At 46.7% G+C, this 25,389-nt stretch overlaps 1 protein-coding gene and 1 pseudogene across 1 annotated transcript in view; one reads left to right on the top strand and one right to left on the bottom strand.

Moving 5' to 3' along the window:
* Nucleotides 1-394: 394 nt before the first annotated feature.
* Myl4 (myosin light chain 4) overlaps nt 395-25,389 on the bottom strand; it is a 40,399-nt gene continuing 15,404 nt past the window's right edge. The window contains exons 3-9 of the mRNA XM_059271946.1: nt 10,608-10,761; nt 7,569-7,596; nt 3,153-3,302; nt 2,721-2,894; nt 2,213-2,290; nt 1,444-1,489; nt 395-558 (exon numbers count right to left, since the gene is read on the bottom strand). Coding sequence (XP_059127929.1) covers nt 1,461-1,489; nt 2,213-2,290; nt 2,721-2,894; nt 3,153-3,302; nt 7,569-7,596; nt 10,608-10,761 — 613 coding nt within the window. The 3' untranslated portion in view covers nt 395-558; nt 1,444-1,460. The remainder of the gene's footprint in view (nt 559-1,443; nt 1,490-2,212; nt 2,291-2,720; nt 2,895-3,152; nt 3,303-7,568; nt 7,597-10,607; nt 10,762-25,389) is intronic.
* LOC131916108 (RNA-binding protein RO60-like) lies at nt 19,549-21,034 on the top strand (annotated as a pseudogene).

Raw genomic sequence — 25,389 nt, 5'->3', positions numbered from 1 at the left:
CAGGCTGTAGCCCATGGGTACATGTAGCCCAGGATGGCCTCAAACTCACTGTGTAGCTCAACATGATCTGATCTTCCTGCCTCAACCTCTCCACCACTGGGATCACAGGTGTGTGAAGCCAGGACTCTGTGAGGGATCCTGGCAGTCCCGGGTGTTCCTTTTCCCACCTTCTGCCTAAGGGTGACAGAGTGGAGACAGAGCTTTGTGGAGGTGAGACCCCTGCGTCCTCAAGCTGCAGGCCCTTCAAAGGCCTCTCCCTCATGTGTCTGATGCCACTATTCCTAGATCCTTGGCCTTTTGTCCTAGTCTCCCTGTTCCCAGATCCAACTCATTTCTCAAGAACACAAGGCCTTGGGTGACATTATCACATGCACACACAAATTAACTCCACTAATAGGTTTTAAAAACAGCCCAGGGATTGGTGAGACTCGGTGCTGGGCTCTTTATTTGCAGGGAGGGTTGTAGGTCTGAGAGATTATAGAGCTGTGACGTGGTGTGAGTCCAAGATTCTGTGACAGCCACCATGGGTCTCTCCCTTGCTCACTCAGGGACAAGCACCTGAAAAAAAAAAGTGCTAGATAAAGAAAGCATGTCACCCTCCCACATCCCATGCCCTTATCACAACCCCACATCATGGGGAGGGCCCTACACCAAGGGTTTGAAGTAAAGAGGCATAAGCCAGGGATTTCAACTTGGGGTGGGGCTTTGTCACACCCAGGAGCCTGTGCTGGTCACAGGCCTGAAAGACCTAGGGAGAGGCAAGAGGGTATAACAGTAAAGGTAAAAACAGGGTATGTCCTGGTTGGCTTTCTATTTGTTTGTTTGTTGGGGGGTTTGTTTTTGTTGTTGTTGTTTTGCCAACATGAGTTATCAGAGAAGAAGAACCTCAGTTGAGAAAATGCCTCCTTCAGAGTGCCTGTAGGCAAGTCAGTAGGGTTTTTTTGTTGTGGTTTGGCTTGGTTTTTTGACTAATGATTGATGTGCAAAGTCCCAGTCCACTTGGGGAAGTGCCACCTCTGGACACCCCGAACTGTGTAAGAAAGCGGGCCAAGCAAGCCATGAGCAGCAAGCCAGTGGGCAGTGTTCCTCCATGGCCTCTGCTGCAGTTCCTGCCTCTGGGTTTCTGCACATTGAGTTCCTGCCCTGACTTACCTCAGTGATGGAGTGTGATCTGAGAGTTGTAAGCTGAATAAACCCTTTCCTTCGCAAGCTGCAGTTGGTCGTGGTGTTTACCACAGCAACAGAAATGCTAACTAAGACCAGGCAAAAGACGAGGGGGCAAGAGGTGGGGCAGGAGAGACATGAGCCAGCGCAAGCTGGTAGCCCCAGGCTGCCCTCCTATCTTGGCTCCACAGACCTGTCACAGAAGACTTCTAGGGCATGTGGTGTATCCATAAAACCCTTTGAACCCAGAAAGGACCTTGAGGAAGAGGCAGAACTCACCCTGGAGAAATCTGGCTTTACCCGGACATGATGTGCTTGACAAAGGCTAAGGAAAGAAATCGAGAATCAGCCATAGAGTCCCCCTCGGAGATCTGCCCTCCTCTCCACCGCTTCCTGTCGCCCACACTTCCAACCTTGCCATGCCCTTTCTGCAGGTGGGAAGTCTCTTCCGAGAGGGTTTGTGGAGAAGGCAGAAGAGGGAAGAGACCTGAACTCTGCGATGTGTCCCCTCTGTGCTGACATTAGACAGATGACATGAACTACTACACCATCACTACACTGTAGATCCCCACAACTTACGAAAGGCATCTGCACACCCACCCCCCATCTGAGGCTCAGACATGGTGGCTTGATCAAAGTCACACACACGGTTTATCACAGAGCTGTCAAGGTCCTGGGCCAATGAGATGGATCAGTGGGTAAAAAGTCTTGTCACAAAACCCTGATGACCTGAGTCCAGTCCCCAGGAACCAGTGGTAGAAGGAAGTATTGTTTCCTGAAAATTGTCTTCTGACCTCTGAACACACATGTGTGCCCATACCAACATTCAAATCATAGATACACACACAATAATAGTAATACAGATGTATTTTGATGCCCCTTCCATTATATATCAGATATTCACTCTTAAGATGGAAAAAAGACAGCACCCAGTGAGAATCTGCCACAGCCCATCTGAGACACACATCCTGCAGCCTCTGGGCTGGCCCATCCCATCCCACCCCGCTCTCTTACCCGGGGCACCCTGGGAAGCAAAGAAGGACCGTACCTTCATAATTGATGCAGCCATTTGCATCCTCCTGCCCAGACAACAGCTGTTCCACCTCCGCCTCACTCATCTTCTCTCCTGTGTGGGGTGTGGGAATGGGGTCGGAACGACAAGTAGCAGAGAACGGGAAGGAAAACAGAAGCACTCAGAAGGCTGAAAGTCCACCCTGGATCTGAGAAATGGTTAGTGCCAAGCCTCAGCAAAAGCTCTGGAAGGTGGGATCGAGTATCTCAGGGCACAGCAGCAACGGTGAAGGTAAGGAAAGCAGCCCCGAGGCCATGGCAGACTCAGAGTAACCCCTTCTCTGCCAGCTGTTCTCTTCTCCCAGCCCCTGGTACTTGCTGGGCAAACCCAGTTCCTGGGGTAGATGGGGTGAGGGGTTCCCATAGCTACCAGGGAAAGAGGCCATGGATTAGGGTTTGCCAGATACAGGGACCCTTAGACACACCCCACCAGACGCCCCTCGGCCCCTCTTATCCTTCGGCTACTTTCATCTCTGCTGACATACCCAGAGTAGCGAGGACGTGCCGAAGTTCAGCCCCCATGACGGTGCCATTGCTCTCTTTGTCGAAGACCCGCAGCCCCTCCACGAAGTCCTCATAGGTACCCTGCTCCTTGTTGCGGGAGATGTGCTGCAGGATGGGCAGGAACATCTCGAAGTCCAGTGTCTTGGAACTCATCTCTTCCAAAGGGCATGAGGGCAGACAGAGAACACCGCTTGAGTCGATGCTCAGGGGAGGAGAGGGTCAAGAGGCCTCTTCCCAGCCCTGACACCACCCAGGGCTTGGAGTGAGCCACTTCACATGTGACAGGCAGAGTCACAGGGATGGGCCAACAGAACTGGAAAAAAAACTAGTGTCCTTGGAACTCTGCACTGGGTCCAGTTATTAGACCGTTCTGTATGGGTGCTGAAATATCTAAACATTAATCCAACACTAACCTTCAGGCTTGGGTTTGCCCAAAACACGTAGCACCTCTGCATTGGTGGGGTTCTGGCCCAGGGCCCGCAGCACGTCCCCACACTGCCCAAAGGTGATCTTCATCTCTCCAGTCGGAGTTCGGTCAAACAACGAAAAGGCCTCTTTGAACTCTGCAGAGAGACACCCAGCCAGCTACAGCCCCCTGTCCCAGGAGAAGGCAGTGGCTGTGCTTCCTCAATGGAGTAGTTAAAGGACGTAGCAGTTCCCTTGAGCCACTCACTCTTCCAGCTGTCCTTGGAAACTACTTTTACCCCATCTTCTGACAAGCAAAGTCACCTGGGGACCCCATGACTTGTCCTAGCACTGGTCTCGGGATCCCTTCTCCCAGTCAGTTACAGGATTGGCTAGTTCCCTATTTCTCCCCACCCCACATCTTATCATTGCCAGGAATGAGGCTTTCCAGATTTTCAGTTTGGCTCTGCCTAGGAGAGTAGGAAAGCCAGGCTGGGTCTCAGCTCCCTCCTGCTCTGCCCATTATCCCTGTCACTGAGTGTCCTGGGAGGTGGTCAGCTATTATCAGGACCGCCTGTTCCCAACTGCAAGAGCTCCAGAGCCAGACAAGGTGACATTGGGGCCATAGTCAGACCACACCAGGCCTGCCACTGAACCACTGAACCACTGGTAGCTTTTGGTAAACTGACACTTTTGTAGGTCTTAGCTTTAACTGAGGACACAATGTCTACCTGCATGTGTGGCTGGTGGGAGCATAAATTGTGCCAAGGGTGTGGCTCACAGAGGGAGGGAACAGACCAAGGTTCTTGTCTCCTGCCTCTGGGGCTAGCTCAGTACAAGAAAGACCTGGTACCTTGAAGTTTGCAGAGTAGGCAGCTAAGGGGCAAAGTCAAATGGAGACACCCCTGGGCCCTCTGTAAATAGCCTTAACTCTTCATCGGTTTGCTTGCTTTTGTTTCTGTGAGACAAGGTCTCATGTAGTCCTGGTTGACCCCAAATGTGCTGTGTAGCAGAGGATAACCTGGTGCTCCTGATCCCCCTGTCTCCACCTCCCAAATACCAGGATTATAGACATGTCTGACTAATTCTCCACCAATTTGGATTCAATTATTTTATCAGAATAATATGAACTGGCAGTGGCACTTAAGTCCCCTCATGCCGTGGACAAAGGAGTGGACAACCGCAAGTGACAGCAGACTGCTGTAACTGATGGGGCAGCAAAGAGCCGCGCTGTGGAAGCCCTGTTCTAGAAGGTTATGCAAATCTGGCAAGGGATCAGAGAAGTCAACAGCTGGAACTTCCTATGGGGGGGGGGGTGTAATAAGGAAATTGGAGCCATAGCACCCAGAAAATACAAAGCTCAGAACAATGTGGTAACTAGCTCCAGATAGATGAAGGGTGGATGTAGACAAGATGCTGAATAGTCACAAAATTTCAGAACTGAACAGAACCAAATATCCTCACTTTGAATAAAAGAAAATTAAGTTTTGTAGAAGTGACTACGGGGCTGGAAGGTGGCTCAGTGGTTAAGAGTGCTTAATGCTCTATCAGCCAAGGTTTGAAACCCAACACCCACATCAGGCAGCTCACAAAAGCCTGTAAATTCAGCTTCAAGAGATCTGATGCCTGCTTCTGACCTCCATGAGTGCATATGCATGCACACAAACATAAAATGAACTTGGAAGAAGACAGGGGAGTGAACAACACCTTATGGCTCGTAGTGGAGGAGCTGGTGATAATAAAATAGTCCCCTGATTCCCAAAGAATGTTCTCATCATAACACAACAAAACCATCAGCTGGGGCTGGGGATGTGGCACAGTCAGTAGAGAGCTTGCCTAGCATGGGTGAAGTCCTGGGTTCAATCCCCAGCACCCCATACACCAGGTGTGGTCATACACACTTATAACTCCAGCATTTGGGAGGTAGAGGCAGGAGAATCAGAAGTTCAAGGCCATTGTCAGTTAAAAGTGAATTTGCAGCCAGGCTGGGTTAATTAAGACCCTATCTTAAGAAAAAAAAAGAAAGAAAATCACTCACCAGTAGCCACAGCTTCACCAAAAAGCACATGGAGAGACAATAGGGATGAAACTTAAAGGAGAAACCATTGTAATCCAACATGAAGTGTTGTGGAACAATTCTTTTCTACACTATGAATATGTATTACTCTCATTTGCTAATAAAAAGCTGATTGGCTGATAGCTGGAAAGGAAGAGATTGAGCTCTAGAGCCAGACTAAGAAAATTCTGGGAAGAGGAAGGGCAGAGTCAGAGAGTAGGCTTCCAGGTGCAGAGGGTGCAGGAGATGAACAGCTATGTAGCAGAGTGTAAATAAGGAATAAGGGTTAACTTAAAAATCTAAGAGCTAATTAGTAATAAGCCTGAGCTATTGGCCAAGCATTTATAATTCATATAAGTCTCTGTGTGTTTATTTGGGACTGGGCGGTCGGGACAGGAACCATCTGTCTACAATGAAGAGAAGCAGCTTCAGAGTCAGGGTGTGAAAGGTTACAAAGAGCTAAACCCCAACCTGAAAACTTCAGGGAGAGTAGAACTCAACCAGCGTCTTGGTGAGCTTTCCGCCATGGTTTTCCTTGGGAAATGGAAGACTCTGGTTATTGAGTGAGTTTCTAGTCCTCGCTGGTGCTGTGGGGTTGACATAGCTACAGACACATGTGTTAACTAGAAAGCACTAAGAATTTCATGGTGTCTACCAAACTGTTCCCTGACCGTGAGTCTCCATGGCGTATGACAGAAACAGATTCCTGTCATAGGTCCAAAACACATGTGTCAGTTCTCATGTTCTGTGTGTGAGTAAACTGATACCACTTTCTTGGAGGGAAATTGACAAGAACTATCATTAATCTTACAGCCCAAATGTGGGCATGCTTTCACACAGTGCTAGGAAGGCTGTCTGGAGAAAAGATGCTAATGCACATCAAATGTAAACAACATGAAGGTCTCTGATTATTTAAGTACATCCGCGTGTCAGAAGTCCCAAGCTTTCTCTTCCTTTAAGGTTTATTTTATTTTTAATTAATTATGTATAGGGGGTGCATGTGAGTGCAGGAGCTGAAGTTACAGGTGGTTGTGAACTGCTCTGGGACATGAACTCAGATCTTCTGCAAGAACAGTACACACTTGTAACCACTGAGCCAGCTCTCCAACCCCTTGAGATTTATCCTAAAGTTGCATTTACTGACACTTTATATAAGATTGAGAAAATATAAATTGTCCCTATTGAAAATGAGAAGATTTGGTGACAGAGACCACAGATAGACTAGTGTACCTGCGAGTCACCACTGGCTCTGCCACCAGGGAGGGTGAGCATGTCACAGACTTACTTCATGATGAAGGAGGGAGTGCCCATAAGCTAAAGAGTGTTGCCAGTATCAAGAACAGAAAGAAGGACTTCCTGCTGTGAAATAACCCTCTTGTACACTGTAAAGATTTGTCACTTGAATTGGTTTAATAAAACACTGATTGGCTGGTAGCTGGGCAGGAAGTTAGGTGGGAAAGCCAAACTGAGAATGATGGGAAGAAGGAGGGCAGAGTGAGAGAGACGACAGCCAGGCACCGAGGAAGCAAGACATGTAGAAAATGAGGTAACATGCCACATACCACGTGGCAAAGCATAGATAAGAACTATGGGGGCTGGAGAGATGGCTCAGAGGTTAAGTGCACTGGCTGCTTTTCCAAAGGTCCTGAGTTCAATTCCCAGAACACACACCGTGGCTCACAACCACTTGTAATGGGATCTGGTGCCCTCTTCTGGCCTGCAGTGCAGGTGTACACACAGGCAGAACACTGTATACATAATAAATAAATAAATAAATAAATAAATAAATAAATAAATAAATAAATAAAATATGGGTTGAGTTAAATGTAAGAGCTAGCTAGTAATAAGCCTGAGCCATCAGCCAAGTTTTTATAATTAACGTAAGCCTGAGAGTGGTCATTTGGGAAGCAATTGCTGGGTATAATCAAGCATAAGGGACAGAAAGCTCCACCTCTGTTTACAACTTCCAGATGTCTTGACAGATTAGGGGGGATGGAGGAGAGGTAAAGACATCAGCATCACTTGACACTGAGTATCAACTCTATCTCAAGCACTCTGAAAGGACAGCTGAAAACAAAGGTCTAGAATAAGACACCCAAATCTGAATCCTGGATCCACCTCTGCCAACCATGTGAGAACGGACAAGACACCCAAATTCTCTAAGCCTCATTTTTACTACCTGTTACGCGGGGGCAGTGGTAGCTACTACACCTCATAGGACTGTTCGAAGAATCAAGTGACTTGATCCATATAAAGTGCCCAAGATCCATATAAAGGCCTGCTGGGATGATAATAACTACCGTTACAACCAAGGACCACTACTCCTTCTCTGGAAAGTGCAAGAGAACGTGGGGGTGTTCGCACTCACCTTCGATCTGGTCGGCACTGAAGTCTATCTGTAGGGAAGAAACACAGGAGTGAGCGCAGGGACAGCTAATGGCTCCCAAAAGGAAGTCTGGTCACCTCCAGACGGCCACTGATGAAGAGGGAAGGACACCGGACGGAGTGTAAACCAGTCTCCTGATGAATGGGCCAAAGCTGGAGATCGAGGAAATAATGCAGCCTGCAAAGCGCTCTCAAAACCAGGAAGGTAAGTGAAAGGGTAGAGCTCCTGAAAGGGTTCCACAGCTAAGAGCCACTGTTGCTCTTGAAGGGGACCCACGTTCAGTTCCTAGCACCTACATGACAACTCACTACCATCTGCCACTCCAGTGCCAAGGGTTCCAGTGCTCTCTTCGACAGCCACGCACACGGTACACATACATACATACAGACAAGACACTCATACCTGTAAATAAATCTTTAAAAAAATTGCCATCAAGAGGAAAAAAATAAAGGGAAGTTATCTATCTACACAGTCCTAGAGCCTATGGTGACCTGCATTGCAATCTCTTTGGGCCAACAGTAAACTCCTTCTCCTCCTAGAGAGCCCTGGAGAAGCCGCCACCCCAGGTTCTCACTAGTCACACTGCCCTGACTAGATGTGCCTCCTGTGGCTTTGAGTGCTCACTGCTGCTCATTCTGGGACGGCCCGCACCTCACCGAATGAAGCTTTCCCTTCCTCCGTCCCACACCACCTTCCTCCTAGGCACTCTAGTAAGTCACAGGTGCCTAGATTCTTTGTCACTGCTTATCTGGGCCTGTCTCATTAAAACCAGGTCCCTGCCCCCACCCAGCCCCGGTGATATTATCACTAAAGTGTTTGGTGCATAGTAGGTACTCAAAAATATCGTGTTGAATGAAGAAATGGATTCGGGGTGCCCAACCGCTAACACACATGGTTGTACAACTCTGAGTACCTGGGTGGGACGTTCTGAAAAATGAACTAAGATGACCAAGTATGAGTCATCACTTTAACAATCTTGGATGTCATTTCGATGACGTCCTTCCCCACTCCACTCTAGCCAGGTCTTCCCTTCCTTAGTGGTGCCGGGTGCCACCCCTGGGGCATTCACCCTGCCTCCTCTCCAGAACTGACAGGGGCTCAGCCGGGGAACTATGGCCAGGAGAGGTTTTGCAAAGCATGGCGGTAAATGAGGAAAAGAAAAGCACCCTCCACCCCCCACGAGGAAAAGCAATGCTTGCCTTGCTTTGCGAAGCTTTTTGCCCCAGGAGCAGACACGTGAAAGAAACCAAGACAGAAGCACTCAGCCTGACCCCGTGGTCATCGTGACGCCATGGGCTCAGGTTTACCTCTGCTCTCACTTGGGTCAGGGGATCTTATAAACCAGACACTGGGTGCTGTGTGAATGGGGAATGGCTCCCATGACTAACGCTGACTTCTTTCTCCCGTTCAAAGGACGGGAAATCAGGAGAGGTGCCTGAGTGGAGGGAAGTGAGAGATGAAAGGGAAGCGTGCTCATTTGACGCCACGGGGCAGCTGTTGTTCAGACAACGAGCACCAGGCATGGCGTTTTATCAGACAAACCAGAAATAAAGGCTCCTGGGGACACAGATGGTCAGCTTTCAGGAAAGACAGAAGATGCAGAAAGCCTCCGGGGACTATCGGGGGTTTCCCCACAAGGAGCCACACAACCAGTCCAGGCATGGGGCAACTCCTTCATCTCTTTGACAGATGGATCCTGCTAAACCCCTGGTAGGGCTAACAGGCTCTCCACCCCTTGGCACAGCATTGTATGATGTGTCTTAAGTGAGCTCGATCCTGAAAAGACTATGGAGGCCCACACAGTTAGAGCCTTGGGTTCAGGGTCTCTGCCTGTGTGTCACAGAAACTTGTCTTGTCCTCCTCATCACCCCAGCCTCGCCCTGTGAGATTCCCCTGCCCTGGGGGCGGGGGTGGGGGGATCACTCCAGACCTGATATTAATAGCCCTTCATACCAGGAGGCACTTGACCTCTCCCAATCTGGTGTCAAGTCTTCAAACTGCTCCTTTCTAGAAGCTTCGGACCCCCTCCTTCCCAGGCCCAGCCCTTCCTGGTTCATTCCTTCAGCAGCTGGGCCAGATTGCTGGGAGGCCTAAAATGACTAAGTCAGTCACGGGGCTCACACCAGCTCCAGAGAAGAGAACAAGACAAAGCGGGCCTAAAACTGGGAGACTAAAGAAAGCAGGCCCAGCTCCCTCACCAAGTTAGAGAGGTCTCGGCCAGGAGTAAGCCACTCAGGCTGGGGCCACAAAAGAGTGGCCCATCAGTGTAAGGGAAAGAAAAAGAGAAGGCCCCAGGCTGCTCTTATCTTCTCTACCTCCCTTCCCAAGAGTATATTTGTGAATGAAGCCTCCCATGCCCCAGCACACAAGCGTCCTCCCTGGCTGCTCACACCCATTCCCGGATGTACCACCAGTTCCCATTATGTGTCTATTTCTCATAAGAATGTTCCACCTCTCAGAGCTGGAAAGAGAATTCAGCAGTCAAGAGTACTAGCTGTTTTTCCAGAGAACTAAGGTTTGATCCCCAGCACCCACATGGCATCTCCCAATCTGTAACTCCAGTTCTGACGGATCCAACGCTCTCTTCTGGCCTCCACGGGCACTGTGTGTATGCGTTACACAGACATGCATGTAGGTGAAACATCTATACACAGAGAATAAAATAGTAAGTTGTGAAAGATATATTCCTGATCCCCTTTAGGTAAAGGCCGGTCTTTGCTTCGCTATGGTTGCCCCACACTATGTTTTACAAAAGCTGGCTGGTTGGGTGCACCCGCCACCATTTTGGATCCTGCTGGACTAATCGGGGGTGGTCTAGCTGAGCCTCTTTGCTATATCTGTTGTTAAAACAGAAAGCCTCTAACCTAAGTCTAGTTCTGGTTCTACTGGCCTTTGGAGCTATGACCTAGGGCATGGATGCCATGGTCCTTTGTCTGGCCTGAGAGACTCAGATCTCTCAGCAACAGAGAAAATAGGACCCTGTCATCTCTACCCCTACCCAGTGGGCTGAGCGTCACTCACCTTCACACTCTTAGGGTCAAAGGCAGAGTCCTTGAGGGGCTCAGGAGCCGGGGCCGGGGCTGGAGCAGGGGCTGTGGCTGGCTTGGCAGCCTCCTTCTTGGGCTCAGGCTTCTTGGGAGGCATGCTGTCTTGGGGTCTCCAGTGGAGGTGGGACCTAAAAAGGGGCCAAAAGAAGAGCGGTAGGTCCTGAGAGAGAAGATGGGAGACTGGAAGGCCGCCTTCTGCTTTTATCCTGGGCAGGAGCCCCCACAGAGGGGCTGGTGAGAGCAGGAGCAACTGTCACTGACTATAAAAGGAAGAAACACCAGCAGGGCGCAGCTGGCATCTCAGTATTGCCACCAGTTTGGGGCCACCAGTCCCCTCCCCCCCCACCCCCCACCCCACCCCCCTACCCCCCACCCCCCCACCCCACCCCCCTACCCCCCACCCCCCTCACCCCCCCCCACCCCCGCACACACCTCACTCCTCACAGCTTGCACCTCTGGAGCAGACTGATCTTTCCTGCCAATTGGTGGAAACCCAGAGAGGGGCAGGGAAACAGACCCTCTCCTAAGTGCAGAGCAGCCAGAGAGAGAGGAGCTGACTTGAGCCCTTGATAACCCTCACACATAGCCCAGGGGAGGCCGAGGCTTTTTTTAGCCCCTCCTGAGCAGAGGCAGCCCACTACACATTCCTTTTAAGCCAAGATCCTTTAAGCTGAGAGCCCTAGTCCCTGCCCTAGAGGCTCAACTGTCCAGGCATGGAGCCCTGAGGTAACAGCTGGTCCAGCCAGCCCTGCAGTCCCCATTCTCCTAACCCACGGGGCAAAAGCCTGCATTGTCCAAGGACAGGCATCCCAAGAACTCCGCAGACTTCAGCTCCCTAGATCCACCCTTGACCCACATACCCGCAGATGTTCATTTAGCAAATACTGTGCATTTGTGCCTGGGGCGGGGTTGTCTGGGTAAGAAACAGATATAAGGCAAAGTTGGGAAGCTGGAGGTTAGAACCTCAAGATCTAAGATCTAGTCCATGCTTTCTCTCTGACTCATTATGCGCCACTAGACTGTGTGTGTGTTGCTTACTATGTACCAGGTTACTGGACGCTTTTCCTATAATATCTCATTAAATATTCCGGAATCCTAAAAGGCAGATACTATTATTACTCGGATAACACACACACACACACACACACACACACACACACACACACACACACTATGGTTAAAATAACTTGTCCAAGGTCACTCAAATGATTCACTATGAGCTGGGATTGGAAGACAGGTATATCTGATTCTAATGTGTATAGTTGAATAATTTATATTACAGCATCATTTACATGAGAAAGAAAAATGGGGAGGGGAGTCACCTGGAAAGGCAGGATGGAAATAGGGCAAAGTGATGTATGCCTGGCATCCCAATACTCAGGAGACAGAAACAGACGGACCATGAGTTTGAGGCCAGTCTGGGCTACATAGCAAGATCATAGTTCAAAAACAGAAAGAGAGAGGAAGGAAGGGAATGAGAGGTGAGAATCAACTGTTCACAGGAAACTCCCCTGGGGACCTAGGGGTTGGGGGTAGGAGCATGGCAGCAGTTTCTTATTTTTTTTCCACTTCCTATAAATGGAAATTTTTGTAACAATCATGTGATGTTTTGAAAAAAAAGAAAAAAATGAAAATCAACAATATTCAGAGAAATAACCAAAAAAAGTTTGTCTACCACACACATACATGTGTTAAGTTGAATCTTTAGACTATTAGAGTTCACAGGATAAAAACCAAGGAAGGCACAATAGCACTTTGACTTTCTAAGCCATTTCTTCACTTATAAAACAAGATTATATGAGTTGAGAATCCCAGCATTCAGGAAGGGGAGGTAGGAGAAACAGAAATTGGAGGTCATCCTTGGCTATGTAGTAAGTCTGAGGCCAGCCTGGGCTACATAATAAATAAAAGAAAGATTGCTAGTTGGGAGAAGTAGGACATGTCTGTAATCCCATCACTCAAGATGTTGAGGACCTAGATTGCTGACGTGGCCACAAGAGATTCTGCCTCAGACAACAAGCAGCCAAAATTTGTAGACTAGTCCAAACATCTGCCCCTTCCTCAGTTTCCTAAACTCAGCCCCAGATCACTGCTATGAAAGCCTACAGTGCCCTGGGGCTAAGATCACCTTGTGCCTACAGCCTTCCTGGTGAAGAATCTAAGGCCCAAAGAGACTGTAGTGTTCAGCTCTGGGTTGCCTAAGTCCACTCCCAATGTGTGGGCTATCTTATACCACACTGTCCTTTCCCGTGGCCTGCCTACACCTATGCTAGCTGCTGCTGGACAAAGACGCCTTCAGAGGAAACTGAGGTAGCAAAAGGGACCAGAAGTTGCCCCCAAACTAGAGCAGGACTGAAACTCGATCCAGGTCCATCTCTTTTTATATTGCCTCACTTCCCTTTCTTCTCACCCATGAAACCTGACCCCTTGAGGCCATGGAGACGGTGCCCTAGGAAAATACATCGGCTGCCAAGGCTGACAATTTGAGTTCTGTTCTTGGGGTGCACACGGTGGAAGGGAAGAACTGACTGCCTCACATTGTCCTCTGACCTCCACACACTTAGGCTCCCCCACTCCCACAAATACAGAGTAATTAGTTAACTCATTTCTCTTTTCAGACCTAACCCCTTGCCAACTCTAGTATCATTTTCTATGCCCTGTGGGTCCCCTCCCTGACCTACTTCACTGGAGCTGAAGTTAGGAGGATGGTGATAAGGAAGGAAAATAAGAAACTCAGGCCCCTCTGACTCTGCCTCCCCCTCCCCCACACCTCCAGCCTCTTTCCTGGACAAGCATCCTGGAGTGTTTATATGGAGAAACACTTATAGATTTCCCTAGAAAGCCTGTAAAAACATCACAGCTGGAAGCTTGGAGACAGGCATCTATCCTAACTCATCAGCCACAGTTTCTCTGGGCCACAGCCAGCTGACATGAAAAATAATCAGGAGCTTTCAGACATGTCAAACAGAATCCTAATGCCAGGACATTCTTCTGGCACCAAGGCTTAGAGAGGTCAGGTCTAGGGGCCTCCCTCTACCACCAACCCTTTAAGCGGCACCCCATCCTGTGTTTTACAGTTTTTTCGGGTTTGCTTTTGATTTGTTTTTTACAATTATTTATTTATTTGGGGGGGCGGGAGGGAGGGGGAGGCAAATCATGGGCGTGTGTGGAGGTCAGAGGACAACTTGAAAGAGTTAGTTCTCTCCGTCCACCATGTGGGTCCCAGGGATCAAACTCAGGTCACTGGGCTTGGCAACATATTACTTTTGTCTACTGAACAATCTTGATTTGATTATTTTTTATTTATTGGATTTTATTTTCATTTTAAACTTTTAAAAGATTTTATTCTAAAGTGTGTGTATGAGTATGTGTTTATGTTATGTGCACATGTTTGTAGACAGATTTTTCTTTGGGCCACCAGCTCACAAAAAACAACATGGAGACTTATTCATTATAAAAGCTTAGCCTATAGCTTAGGCTTATCCCACTACCTCTTATAGCTTAAGTTAACCCATTTCTTCTCATCTATGTTCTTTTACATGGCTCAGTTACCTTTACTCTGTGCTGCCCATCCTGCTTCCTCTCCATCTGGCTGGTGGCTTCATCCTTCTTCTTCCAAGAGCTCTCTCTCTGTCCAGAAGATCCTGCTATACCTCCTGTCTAGCTATTGGCCATTTAGCTTTTTATTAAACCAATCATAGTGACACATGCTCACACACTGTAGAGGAATATTCCACAACATATGTTTGTGGAGACCAGAAGAGGACTTCAGATCTCCTGGGATTAGAGTTACAAGTAGTTATGAGCACATGGGTGCTAGGAACTGATCTCAGGTCCACTGTAAGAGCAACAAGTGCTCTTAACTGCTGAGCCTCTCAGGACTTAGTGGGCTATTTTTGTTTTGTTTTTGTTTTGAGACAGAGTCTCACTGCATAGGATAGGCTGGCCTAGAACTCACAATGTAACCCATGCTGGCCTCAGACTCATGACAATCCCCCTGTCTCAGCTTTTAAAGTACTGAGATTACAGGTAGGAACCATTATTCCAGGCTTCTCTGTGTGTATTTATTTATTTACTTGTGTGTGTGTGTTTGTGTGTGTGTGTGTGTGTGTGTGTGTGTGTGTGTGTGTGTGTGTCCAATGTCTTCCTCTATCACTCTTCACCTTATTTTCAGAGACAGGGTCTATCACTGAACCTGGAGCTCACTGATTTGCTAGACTGTTGGCCATGGAACTCCTGATCCAACTGTTCCCAAACCACACACACCCAGGACTTCGGTTTCCAAGTGCAGTGCAGGAAGTAGGTGAAGATCCAAATTCAGATTCTCATGCTTGCCCTGTGTCTTAGTCACTGTTCCATGGCTGTGAAGAGACACCACGACCACAGCAACTCTTATAAAATAAAACATTTAATTAGGGGCTTGCTTACAGTTTCAGAGGCTTAGTCCATTATCATCATAGCAGGGGTATGGAGGCATGCATGGTGCCGGAGCAGTAGCTGAGAGCTACATCCTGATCCAGAGGTCAAGAAGTGAGAGGTGAGTCTAGCATGGGCTTCTGAAACCCCAAAGCCCACCCAAAGTGACACATTTCCTACAACAAGGCCTCACCTCCTAATCCTTCCAGTCCTTTCAAATAGTTCCACTCCCTGGTGACTAAGCCTTCAACTCTATGAGCCTGTGGGGGCCATTCTCATTCAAACACCACACCCTGAACACTTTACCCATGAGCCATCTCCTGCCTGTGTGTTTTACACACTCAGGTTCTCACAATCATTTTCAAAGAAATAGTTCGACTGTTTTAAATTTTTTACATAACTAATGACTGAAATACTCTCACCTGCTGACCAGTTTAAAAGGCAATCAATCATGTCATTCTAAAAAGAAGTGTACTAGTGTGATCCTCAAAAGACAGAGCTAGGAGGCTGTTTTACTTTCCTTGTTTTGTTTTGTTTTGTTTGTTTTTGTTTTTAAAATCTGGGCAGGGATGTGGATCAGAGGTAGATCACCTGCCTAGCATTTATGAAGTCCTAAGTTCAGTCTCTAGCACCATTAAAAAAAAAAAGTCGCCGGGTGGTGGTGGCGCACGCCTTTAATCCCAGCACTCGGGAGGCAGAGGCAGGCGGATCTCTGTGAGTTCGAGGCCAGCCTGGGCTACCAAGTGAGTTCCAGGAAAGGCACAAAGCTACACAGAGAAACCCTGTCTTGAAAAACCAAAAAAAAAAAAAAAAAAGTCTAGAGGGGCTGGAGAGATGACCCTGCAGTTAAGAGCAGTTGCTGCTCTTCCAGAGGACCAGAGTTTGGTTCTCAGCACCCACATCAAGGGGCTCACAGCTGTTTATAACTCCAACTCCAGGGATCCAATGCCGATGGTCTCCTAAGGCACCAGCCCTCAAGTGCATATAATCCAAGCAGACACACACACTTACACATAATTTAAAATAATCAAAATAAATATTTAAAAAAGAAGTCTGGAATGAAACAGAACAATGCTCTGCAGGGCTCTCTAGAGTAGGCTGTGGTATAGCTGAAGCCTGCCTTTACCATTTCCAGTACAGGGTCATGACCTTTAACATCTCAAGCTATGGTGAGATTTGTAAGAAATAACATGTGAGGCAGGAAAACCATCCCAGCAAGAGATCTCATTTCCCATGAGTTCTCCAGGCAGAGGACACCTGGCTTCTCAGGTTCCCTCAGAAACAGAGAACTCTGAGAGACAGAGGTTCAGAGTTAGGAGGGCAGCACATGGTAATGGTGGCTAAAAGGGGGTTTGAAGTGTGGTTTTAGAAATGATGACAGACAAGGCAGGAAGGGATGGAAGAGGGGCAGGGTGGCAGCTTGGAAAATAGCCTGTGAAATATTGCCTCCTAAAAAGCATGTTATGAGTCCCTAGGTTCAGGCAACCTAACTCCTCAGAAGAAAAGCCAGACCATCTGAGATCTCTGGCGTAGGGCACCCCAACATGGGGCAGGGGTGGAGTGAGAGCACTTTACATGTTTCTGACTCTCAGCAACTCCAGGAGAAAGGGCCCTGGCACTCCCGAAGCAACTGGAGGAGAGCTATGGTTTCTGGGAAGGAGCCATGGATGTAGCCAAGAGTCCCGATAGAGAGATGAGCCTTATTTATCACCTGAACTCACTGTTTTGAGAGGGATCCTGTTCTAGAATATTAAAGATGTGTTACATTTATTTATGCTGTGGAACATTTGTTTAATGATGCAAAGATGTGTTGCATTCTTTTATGTTGCATTTGTTTAACTCCATGAAGCTGTGTTACCTTGCCTGTCTAAGACACCTGATTGGTCTAATAAATAGCTGAATAGCCAATAGTGAGGCAGGAGAAAGGAGAGGAGGGGCTGGCAGGCAGAGAAAATAAATAGGAGAAGAAATGTGGGAAGAGGAGGATGCCAGGGGCTAGCCACCCAGCCAGATATGGAATAAGAAGGAAAGAAAAGATATACAGAAATATAGAAAGGTAAAAGCCCAGAGGCAAAAGGTAGACAGGATAATTTAAGTTAAAAAAGTTGGCTAGAAACAAGCCAAAGCTAAGGCCGGGCATTCAAAGAAATAATAAGCCTCTGTGTATTTATTTGGGAGCTGGATGGTGCCCCCCCCCAATAGAGTAAAACAGCCAACTACAGGATCCCAGTAGGTGGAGTCAGAGGTCCCACTTTCTGATCCTCCTCATTTTGTTTCCAGACCACTAATGTTGAATTTTGACCCCCCAACAGGGACTAGCCCTTCAGCACACATTGGCCAATCTAAGAAAGGAGGTCCTGGAGAATGGAGAACTAACCCTGTGAGCATTGGCAGCCTAAACCCAATCTCTGCGGGAACAGCCAGCAGTACCTGAGCCAAAGTTAACTCCACCACCCACCCAAGTGCTCCCACTGGAAGGACTCCAAATGCAGTGGACCGAAAGTGTAAGGCAGAATTTCCTACCAGCCAGTTGACATAAGATGTCAGCTCAGAGATAAAGGCACTGAGAAGACCATCAGTCCTTCTCTGGACTGTGCTCATCAACACCCACTCCTTTCTGCCTGTCACCTCTGACCACACAGGGCCTGTCCTGCCCTGAAAGAGACAGACTCTCCTGCCTAGGATCGAATGCTGCTGACAGCAGCCCTGGCTGTTAACACTCTGTCCTTGTCCCCCACCCTCCTCCCTTCTCATCTGTGTCTCATAAACCTGGATATCACAGGGCATTGCCAAAGTCAACAGTGCTTTAATCCGTGTCCATAAAGGAGCTGGCAGGAGAGGTTGAGGCCCACTCGGGAACCAGAATGCTTGGCTGAAGCCCTGACTCGGCACCGTGGGATAGCCAGTTAACTTCTTTGTGCCCCAGTTTTCTCCCCTGGAAAAATGGAGCTGATAATACAACTTCATAGGAGAGTTGTGATTAAGTGACATACTATAACTAGCTGTTTGTGACTTTTGCGCGTGTGTGTGTGTGTGTGTGTGTGTGTGTGTATGTGTGTGTATGTGTGTATTATACATTTGTGTTCGTGTAGAGGACAGAAGAGGGAGTTGGATCGCCTGGAACAACCACTGCAGTCAGTTGTGAGTACCTGAAGTGGGCGTTGGGAACTGAACTTGAGTCCTTTACAAGGATTGCTGAGCCCCATCTCCACTTTCTTTTTGGTGTTGATGTTTGTTAGTCTTTTAGTTAGTTAGTATCTTAGTTAGGGTTTCTATTGCTATGAAGAGACACCATGACCACAGCAATTATTTTTGTTTGTTTGTTTCAAGACAGGGTTTCTCCGTAGTTTTTGTGCCTGTCCTGTCTTGGATCTCGCTCTGCAGACCAGGCTGGCCTCGAACTTACAGAGATCCTCCTGGCTCTGCCTCCTGAGTGCTGGGATTAAAGGCGTGAGCCACCACTGCCTGGCCACAGAAACTCTTATAAAAAAGAACATTTTATTGGGTGACTTACAGTTCAGAGGTTTAGTCCATTATCATCATGATGGGCCATGGTGGCATGCAGGCAGACATGGTGCTAGAACTGAGAGTCCTACATCTTGATCAGTAGGCAACAGGAAGTGAACTGAGACACTGAGCATGGTTTGATCTTATATGAGACCTCAAAGCCCACCTCCCCAGAGACATACTTCCTCCAACAAGACCAAACCTACTCCAACAAAGCCACACCCCAGTAGTGCCATTCCCTATGAGCTCATGGGGCCAATTACATTCAAACTACCACAGTTAGTTAATTAGTTTGTTTGTTTTGAGACAGGGTCTCAACATAGCTCTGGCTATCCTGGAACTCACTGTGTAGCCCAGGCTAGCTTCAAACTCAGAGTTCCATCTGCCGCCAATTCCCCAGTGCTGAGACTAAAGGTGTGCACCACCACACCTGGTTCCACTTTCTCTCTTGAGACAGGACCTCACACCAAAGCTGGAGCTTGCCATTTTGACTCAACTGGAGGTCCAGTAAGCCACCAGAATCCTCCTCTCTCTGCCCCCACATTCCACCACTGGAGTTACAAGCACATGTCACCACACCTCCTTCTACATGAGTGCTAAGGTTCGAATTTAGATCCTCATACTTCACTGGGAAAGCTGTTTCTATGCACTCCAAACAGAGCAGGCAAGGATAGAGGGAAGGAAAGAACTGAGTCCACAAAGCTGTTTTCTAACCCCCAAACACACACACACACACACACACACACACACACACACACACACACTAAAAAGTTGGTATGGTCGGGCTGGAGAGATGGCTCAGAGGTTAAGAACACTGACTATTCCTCCAGAGGTCCTGAGTTCAATTCCCAGCACCCACATGGTGGCTCACAACCATCTGTAATGAGATCTGGCACCCTCTTCTGTGTGCATAATAAATAAAAAATAAAAAATAAATAAAAAAAAAGTTGGTATGGTCTTTGCTCTAGCAGTTATAAAAAACAAACCAAGAAATGGACGATCTCTCAACGATTGTTAAGACTGTCCCATTTTACCATCTAGTGAAAGATTTGCCACTCTTGACCAAATACATTACAGAAGACTGGAAAGAAGTCCACAAGCTGTATGAAGAGAAAGTACTTTCAGTGGAGACAGAAAAATTATTAAAGGGCCTGGAAGCTGTAGGAAAATGGAAAGATGAGCTGGAAGTCATTGGTTAACAGAGAAATGTGGGTTACTTAGCAACATCTAACAAATCACTTCAGGTCTGAATAAATGTGGATGGCCTTGTTATAAGGAATGCCTCTGACTGCTTGACTGAGGAATCTGGGAATGATGAAAGTTATATTGGTGCTTGAACCAGGAAGTTCTGAAATATCTTTAGCATTTGAAACACAGGGCAATGAAAAAGCACGGTGTGGTAGCATGCTTGTAATCCCAGTGCTGGGACGTGGAGACAGGCGGACCCCTGGGGATCACTGACCAGGCAGCCAAGTCTACGCGTAGGGTGAGCTCCAGGCTCAAAAACAAAACAAAAAACAAACAACAACAAACAAAAAACAGTTGGACGGTGCCTAAGGAATGATAGTGTCCTCTGGTCCCTACAAATGTGCGTCCCCACACCAGCCCTGAATGTGCATACATACAAGCCCTTAGGTGTGCATACATGCACACACACAACAAAAAAAAAAATTTTTTTTTTTGTGGTTTTTCGAGACAGGGTTTCTCTGTGTAGCTTTGCGCCTTTCCTGGAACTCACTTGGTAGCCCAGGCTGGCCTCGAACTCACAGAGATCCGCCTGCCTCTGCCTCCCGAGTGCTGGGATTAAAGGCGTGCGCTACCACCGCCCGGCGAAAAAAATTTTTAAAGGCTCATAACATACATATCTATTTCATATTTTAATGCATCAGAAGCTAGTAAAACAGGTCAGAGGTTCAGAAGAAAATTTAAGTGGCGCCCTGATGAATTATGAAATTATGAAAGTTTTAGATGCTCTCTATAAAAACATGTAAGACTGAGCCAGCTGGAACGCATTTCTGGCTGTTGACAGCAGGGCTTCCGTGAGCCGGAGGTCTGAGTAGTGTATGTGAGGCCAGTGCAGCTGCTGCAGCAGTGCTTGGTGGTCACAGGAACAGAAAATGATCCTTAGGTTGTTGCTTTTTTCAGAGGAGCTAGTACCACGCCCTGTGACTAGGTGTGACCTTAAGACAGGCTTTAAGGGCCATGAGTCAAATCCCAGCAGGTGGAACTGATTCCTCCCTCCAACTACCTGGGCTCAGAAGACAAACAGCTGCTCGTGTGTCCATCGTGACCACTGGTGAGAACTTTGTTGGAGAAGTGTGACCTGAGGCTGTTCTCGGGGAATATGGAAAGAAAATAGATATTCCAGCTGACTTGTTTTTCACTGTTTCTGACCCAGATGGTATAGGTATGTGTGGCTTTAATACTGGAACTCTGGGTATAATGAGAAATTTCACAACACATGTGATGTTCCCATAACATCTGCATGACCTAAGAGGTCCACAGTCATCAATGTTCCCACTCATGACACGCAGCAACGTCCCAGCTCACTGTGATCCGTGAGAGATGATGGTACAGTGTGTGCATAATGAAAACATAAAAAGATAGGGAGACAGGAGAGGAAGGGGACCCAAAGTCGTGTGTACCAAGCTGGCTCTTGAGAGCAATTCTGCCTAGCAGACAGAGTCTTCCTAATGGACGCTGTAAAATACCCAATAATTTTGCTCTGGTGAAGGGGACGTTTGTGCTTGAAAGAGGTGAGATCCAAAAGTGTGAGTAATCCCACATCATGCCACCCATCTGTTTAAATCTGTTTAAATATTTGTTTAAATGCTTTCATTGGAAAAGGACAGTTTTTAAAATATCCAGATACCCCCAACTACACCAGACACATAATCTTCATGGAATATGAAACTCATACATAAACATCTACATTAAGAGGGTTAAAAAAAAATCTTATTAAATTATTGATGAGTTTTACAAATTCCTTTCAGTGTTTTCCCAGTATCACATAAGTAACATTTCTTTTTTGTTTTGTTTTTTCAGTGTTTTTGTTGTTGTTGTTGTTGTTGTTTGATTTGGGTTTTAAGACATGGTTTCTCGATGGGAGGCAGTGGTGCACGCCTTTAATCCCAGCACTTAGGAGGCAGAGCCAGGTGGATCTCTACAAGTTCGAGGCCAGCCTGGTCTACAGAGTGAGATCCAAGACAAGCACCAAAACTACACAGAGAAACCCTGTCTCAAAAAGCAAAAAAAAAAAAAAAAGACATGGTTTCTCTGTGTAGCCCTGGCTGTCCTGGAACTCTCTATGTAGACTCAGAGATCTACCTGCCTCTACCTTCTGAGTGCTGGTATCAAAGGTGTGCACTATTAAATAACGTATTTTTTATTTGATTAAAAAGATATTTTGCTTCTGGTATTTTATTTGTACCTATAGAGTTTGCTCCCATAGCCAAAATGTGATGGAAGCCCCCAAGAAAAAAATCTAAGTCTGTCTTCAGTGAGATATTTTGTTCTTTTTCATTGTATTTTATGGCCATGACTAGGGAGGGGACTTGACGATGGTTATTTCTTTCCTGTATAGCAACACAGCTTCCTGTAGTCACACTGTCTTTTCTCACACTCAGAACTGGCAATAACTTAAAAGATTTTAAGCATTCATAACCCAATCTATAATCTTGAAAGTATAGTAGTTTAAAAAGTTCAATTGTTAAAAAAAAATGTGTATATAATCTCATTGCATATGAAAAAACTAAAATCAAAGCTCCAAGGGAAGACAACAGCTATTTGAAACTTAGAATAAAAAAATTGAAGCTGACATTGCCTGGCATGTGGGTGCACACCTTTAATCCCAGCACTCAGGAAGCAGAGGCAGGTGGATCTCTGTGAGTTCAAGGCCAGCCTGATCTACATAGTGAGTTCCAGGACAGCCAGGACTGCATAGTAAGACCCTGTGTTAAAAATAAATAAATAAATAAATAAATAAATAAATAAATAAATAAATAAATAAAAGGGTTTCTTTTATGCTGAAATTGAAACCTTTAATAATGAAAACAAATACGTTTTTCTGAAACAAATATGTGTAAGTTTTCATCACTGTGTAAATGAGCCACAAAAATGACAAGAAATATTTGAGGGATGTTGGGTTGACACTAATAAATTCCAAGGCACTTTTCAGTTTATAAGACACTCCTTAGAATTTCATGTTAATATTGAGTTGACATAAGAGTTGGTTAATTTACTTAACCTGGACAGAGATGGGTTTATTTGAGTGATTAGTTTGGCCTGATTTAGTTTTTGGAGACAGAGTTTTACCACATAACCCAGGCTGGCCTTGAACTCTGGGTATAGTTTTGAAAGTGATGTACTTCAAATAAGATTCAGTCTTTCCACAAAACAAACAGATCTGTCAAGTCACGTGTACATGTTAGCACTTGATTCAGTTATTATAAGACCTAAGTGTTCCTAGGAGAACTTGGGCAGGTGGGCCTACTTTTCCAACTATGAATTATTGTAGAATATTACTTTAGGCAAAGATGTGTTACATTTGTTTGTGTTGCAGAGTATTACTTTAACTATGTTCTGCTGCCTTTGTTAAGGATGTAAAGATCTGTTTATGCTGCATTTTTTAAAATTATATAAAGATGTGTTGCTGGTTCACCTTGCCTGCCTAAGGCACCTGATTGGTCTAATGAACAGCCAATAGCTAGGCAGTAGAGGGACAGGTGGGGCTGGCAGGCAGAGAGAATAACTAGGAGAGAGAGAATGAGAGAAGAGAACAAGGGAGAAAGAGAGGGGCATGTCCAGGCCAGAACCCAGGCAGCTGCCAGACAGACAGACACAAGAAGCAGTGAAAGTAAGACATACAGAAGGAAAGAAAGGTAAAAAGCCCCAAGGTAAAACGTAGATGAAGAGAAACAGGTTGTTATAAGAGCTAGTGGGACAAGCATAAGATAAGGCTGAGCATTCATACCTAATAAGTCTCATGTTGTGATTTGGGAGCTGGTTGGTGACCTAAAAGAAAGCCTAGTACAATGAATTTCATTAAATCTAAACACAGATTAAATACTTCTGATGAAAATTTAGAATCTAGGCTGAGATATGACATAAGAGTAAAATATACAACCTGAGCTTGATTCCCAGAATCCATGGAGGGAGAAAACTGACTCCTGAAAGTGGTCCTTGACTTCCACATGTGTTGTTGCACATGTACATGCATATGCATACATACACACACAAACACATACATACACACACATACACAAATACGTTTAAAATTTTTTAAGAATGGTAAAAAAAAAAAATGCAATGATTGCCTAGGGAGGTATGGTTAGGGTAGGTGAGAATGTAAGGGGGCTAGAGAGATGGAGGGCTCCACAGTTAAGATCGATTACTCCTCTTGCAGAGGCCTGGAGTTCCGTTCCCAGTCCCCACTTCAGGCCCCTCCCAATCACCTGTAACTCCAGTTCTAAAAGATCCAAAGCCTCTGGCCTCTGAGAATACACACACACACACACACACACACACACACACACACACACACACACTTAAAAATACAAAATCTTGCCGGGTGGTGGTGGCACACGCCTTTAATCCCAGCACTCGGGAGGCAGAGCCAGGCGGATCTCTGTGAGTTTGAGGCCAGCCTGGACTACCAAGTAAGTTCCAGGAAAGGCGCAAAGCTACACAGAGAAACCTTGTCTCGAAAAACAAAACAACAACAACAAAAAAAAAAAAATACAAAATCTTTTTTTAAAAAGAAAATGGGGGCGGCGGCGGCGGCGGGGAGTACTTAAACAAGAGAGGTCTGGTAGACCACTGAAGGCTATAAATCAGAATGACCAACTCAACCCCTGAATATAAGATTTCTCCCCACCAACGAAAGAGAGAAAAAATGAGAAAGGAAATGAAGGCTCAAGGATCCTTAAGGCCTGGGCTCCAAAGGGAAAGTGCCTGAAATCAAAGGTCTTTACTTCTTTCTGAAGGGCAGGGTTTCGGTAGCTCAGGCTAACCTTGAATCCACTATGTATGCAAGGGTGAACTTGAACTTCTGGTCTTTCTGCCTCTAGCTCCTGAGGTGCCAAGACTACAGGCTTCTGCTGCCTTGCCCAGTCTATGCGGGGCTAGGACTTGAACTCAGGGCTTCATGCCTGCTAGGAAAGCACTCTACTAACCAACCTACACACCCAGCTCCTAAAATCAAATTTCAAAGATCACCATAGACTGGCTCTCAGAGCATTTTACATTATCTCTCAGACTTCATCCCAGACAGCAGGCAGCCTACTTTGGCACCTGGCTGTCTGGCATAATCACTCAACACTGTTGCCTAGTCATGTGTCTGTGATCTGCATCCTATGGGGAGGCCCCTGGAAGGAACAGGTGGACGAGACTCTCCCACAGGAGTTAAAGCAGTGAACAGAGAGCAGGACAGCTGGTGTCTGGCAGAGGTCAAGTCAGCCAGACTTCATTGGCCCAGATGTGCTGCTAGCTACAGGGGACTACAAAGGCCCAGAGGGAAGGGGGTGATTTGCCCAAGGTCACAATGGGGCTGTATCTGCCCGAGACTAGAACCCAAGACACTACCCTAGGGCAGAAGATGGAGTAGGCAGAGCTGAGGCTCCACAAAAGAGACGGTGCTGTGTGTGAGTCTTTGGGAGTCCAGCTCCAACCTCGATCACCTATTGAAGAGTTCTTAGGTGGAGGAGAGAGGAATGAGGAAATATTAGATAGAAAGATAGACCTAGATGCCGAGGAGAAAGACAGAGACACAGGATAGCTTCCGGAGAGCCTGGGTCAATACCCAACAGCCCCTCCGTTTATTCAAAAGGACTTTT

Source organism: Peromyscus eremicus, chromosome 8a (genome assembly GCF_949786415.1).
Source record: "Peromyscus eremicus chromosome 8a, PerEre_H2_v1, whole genome shotgun sequence".
Taxonomy (NCBI): Eukaryota; Metazoa; Chordata; class Mammalia; order Rodentia; family Cricetidae; genus Peromyscus; species Peromyscus eremicus.
This window is presented reverse-complemented; position numbering and strand designations above follow the sequence as displayed.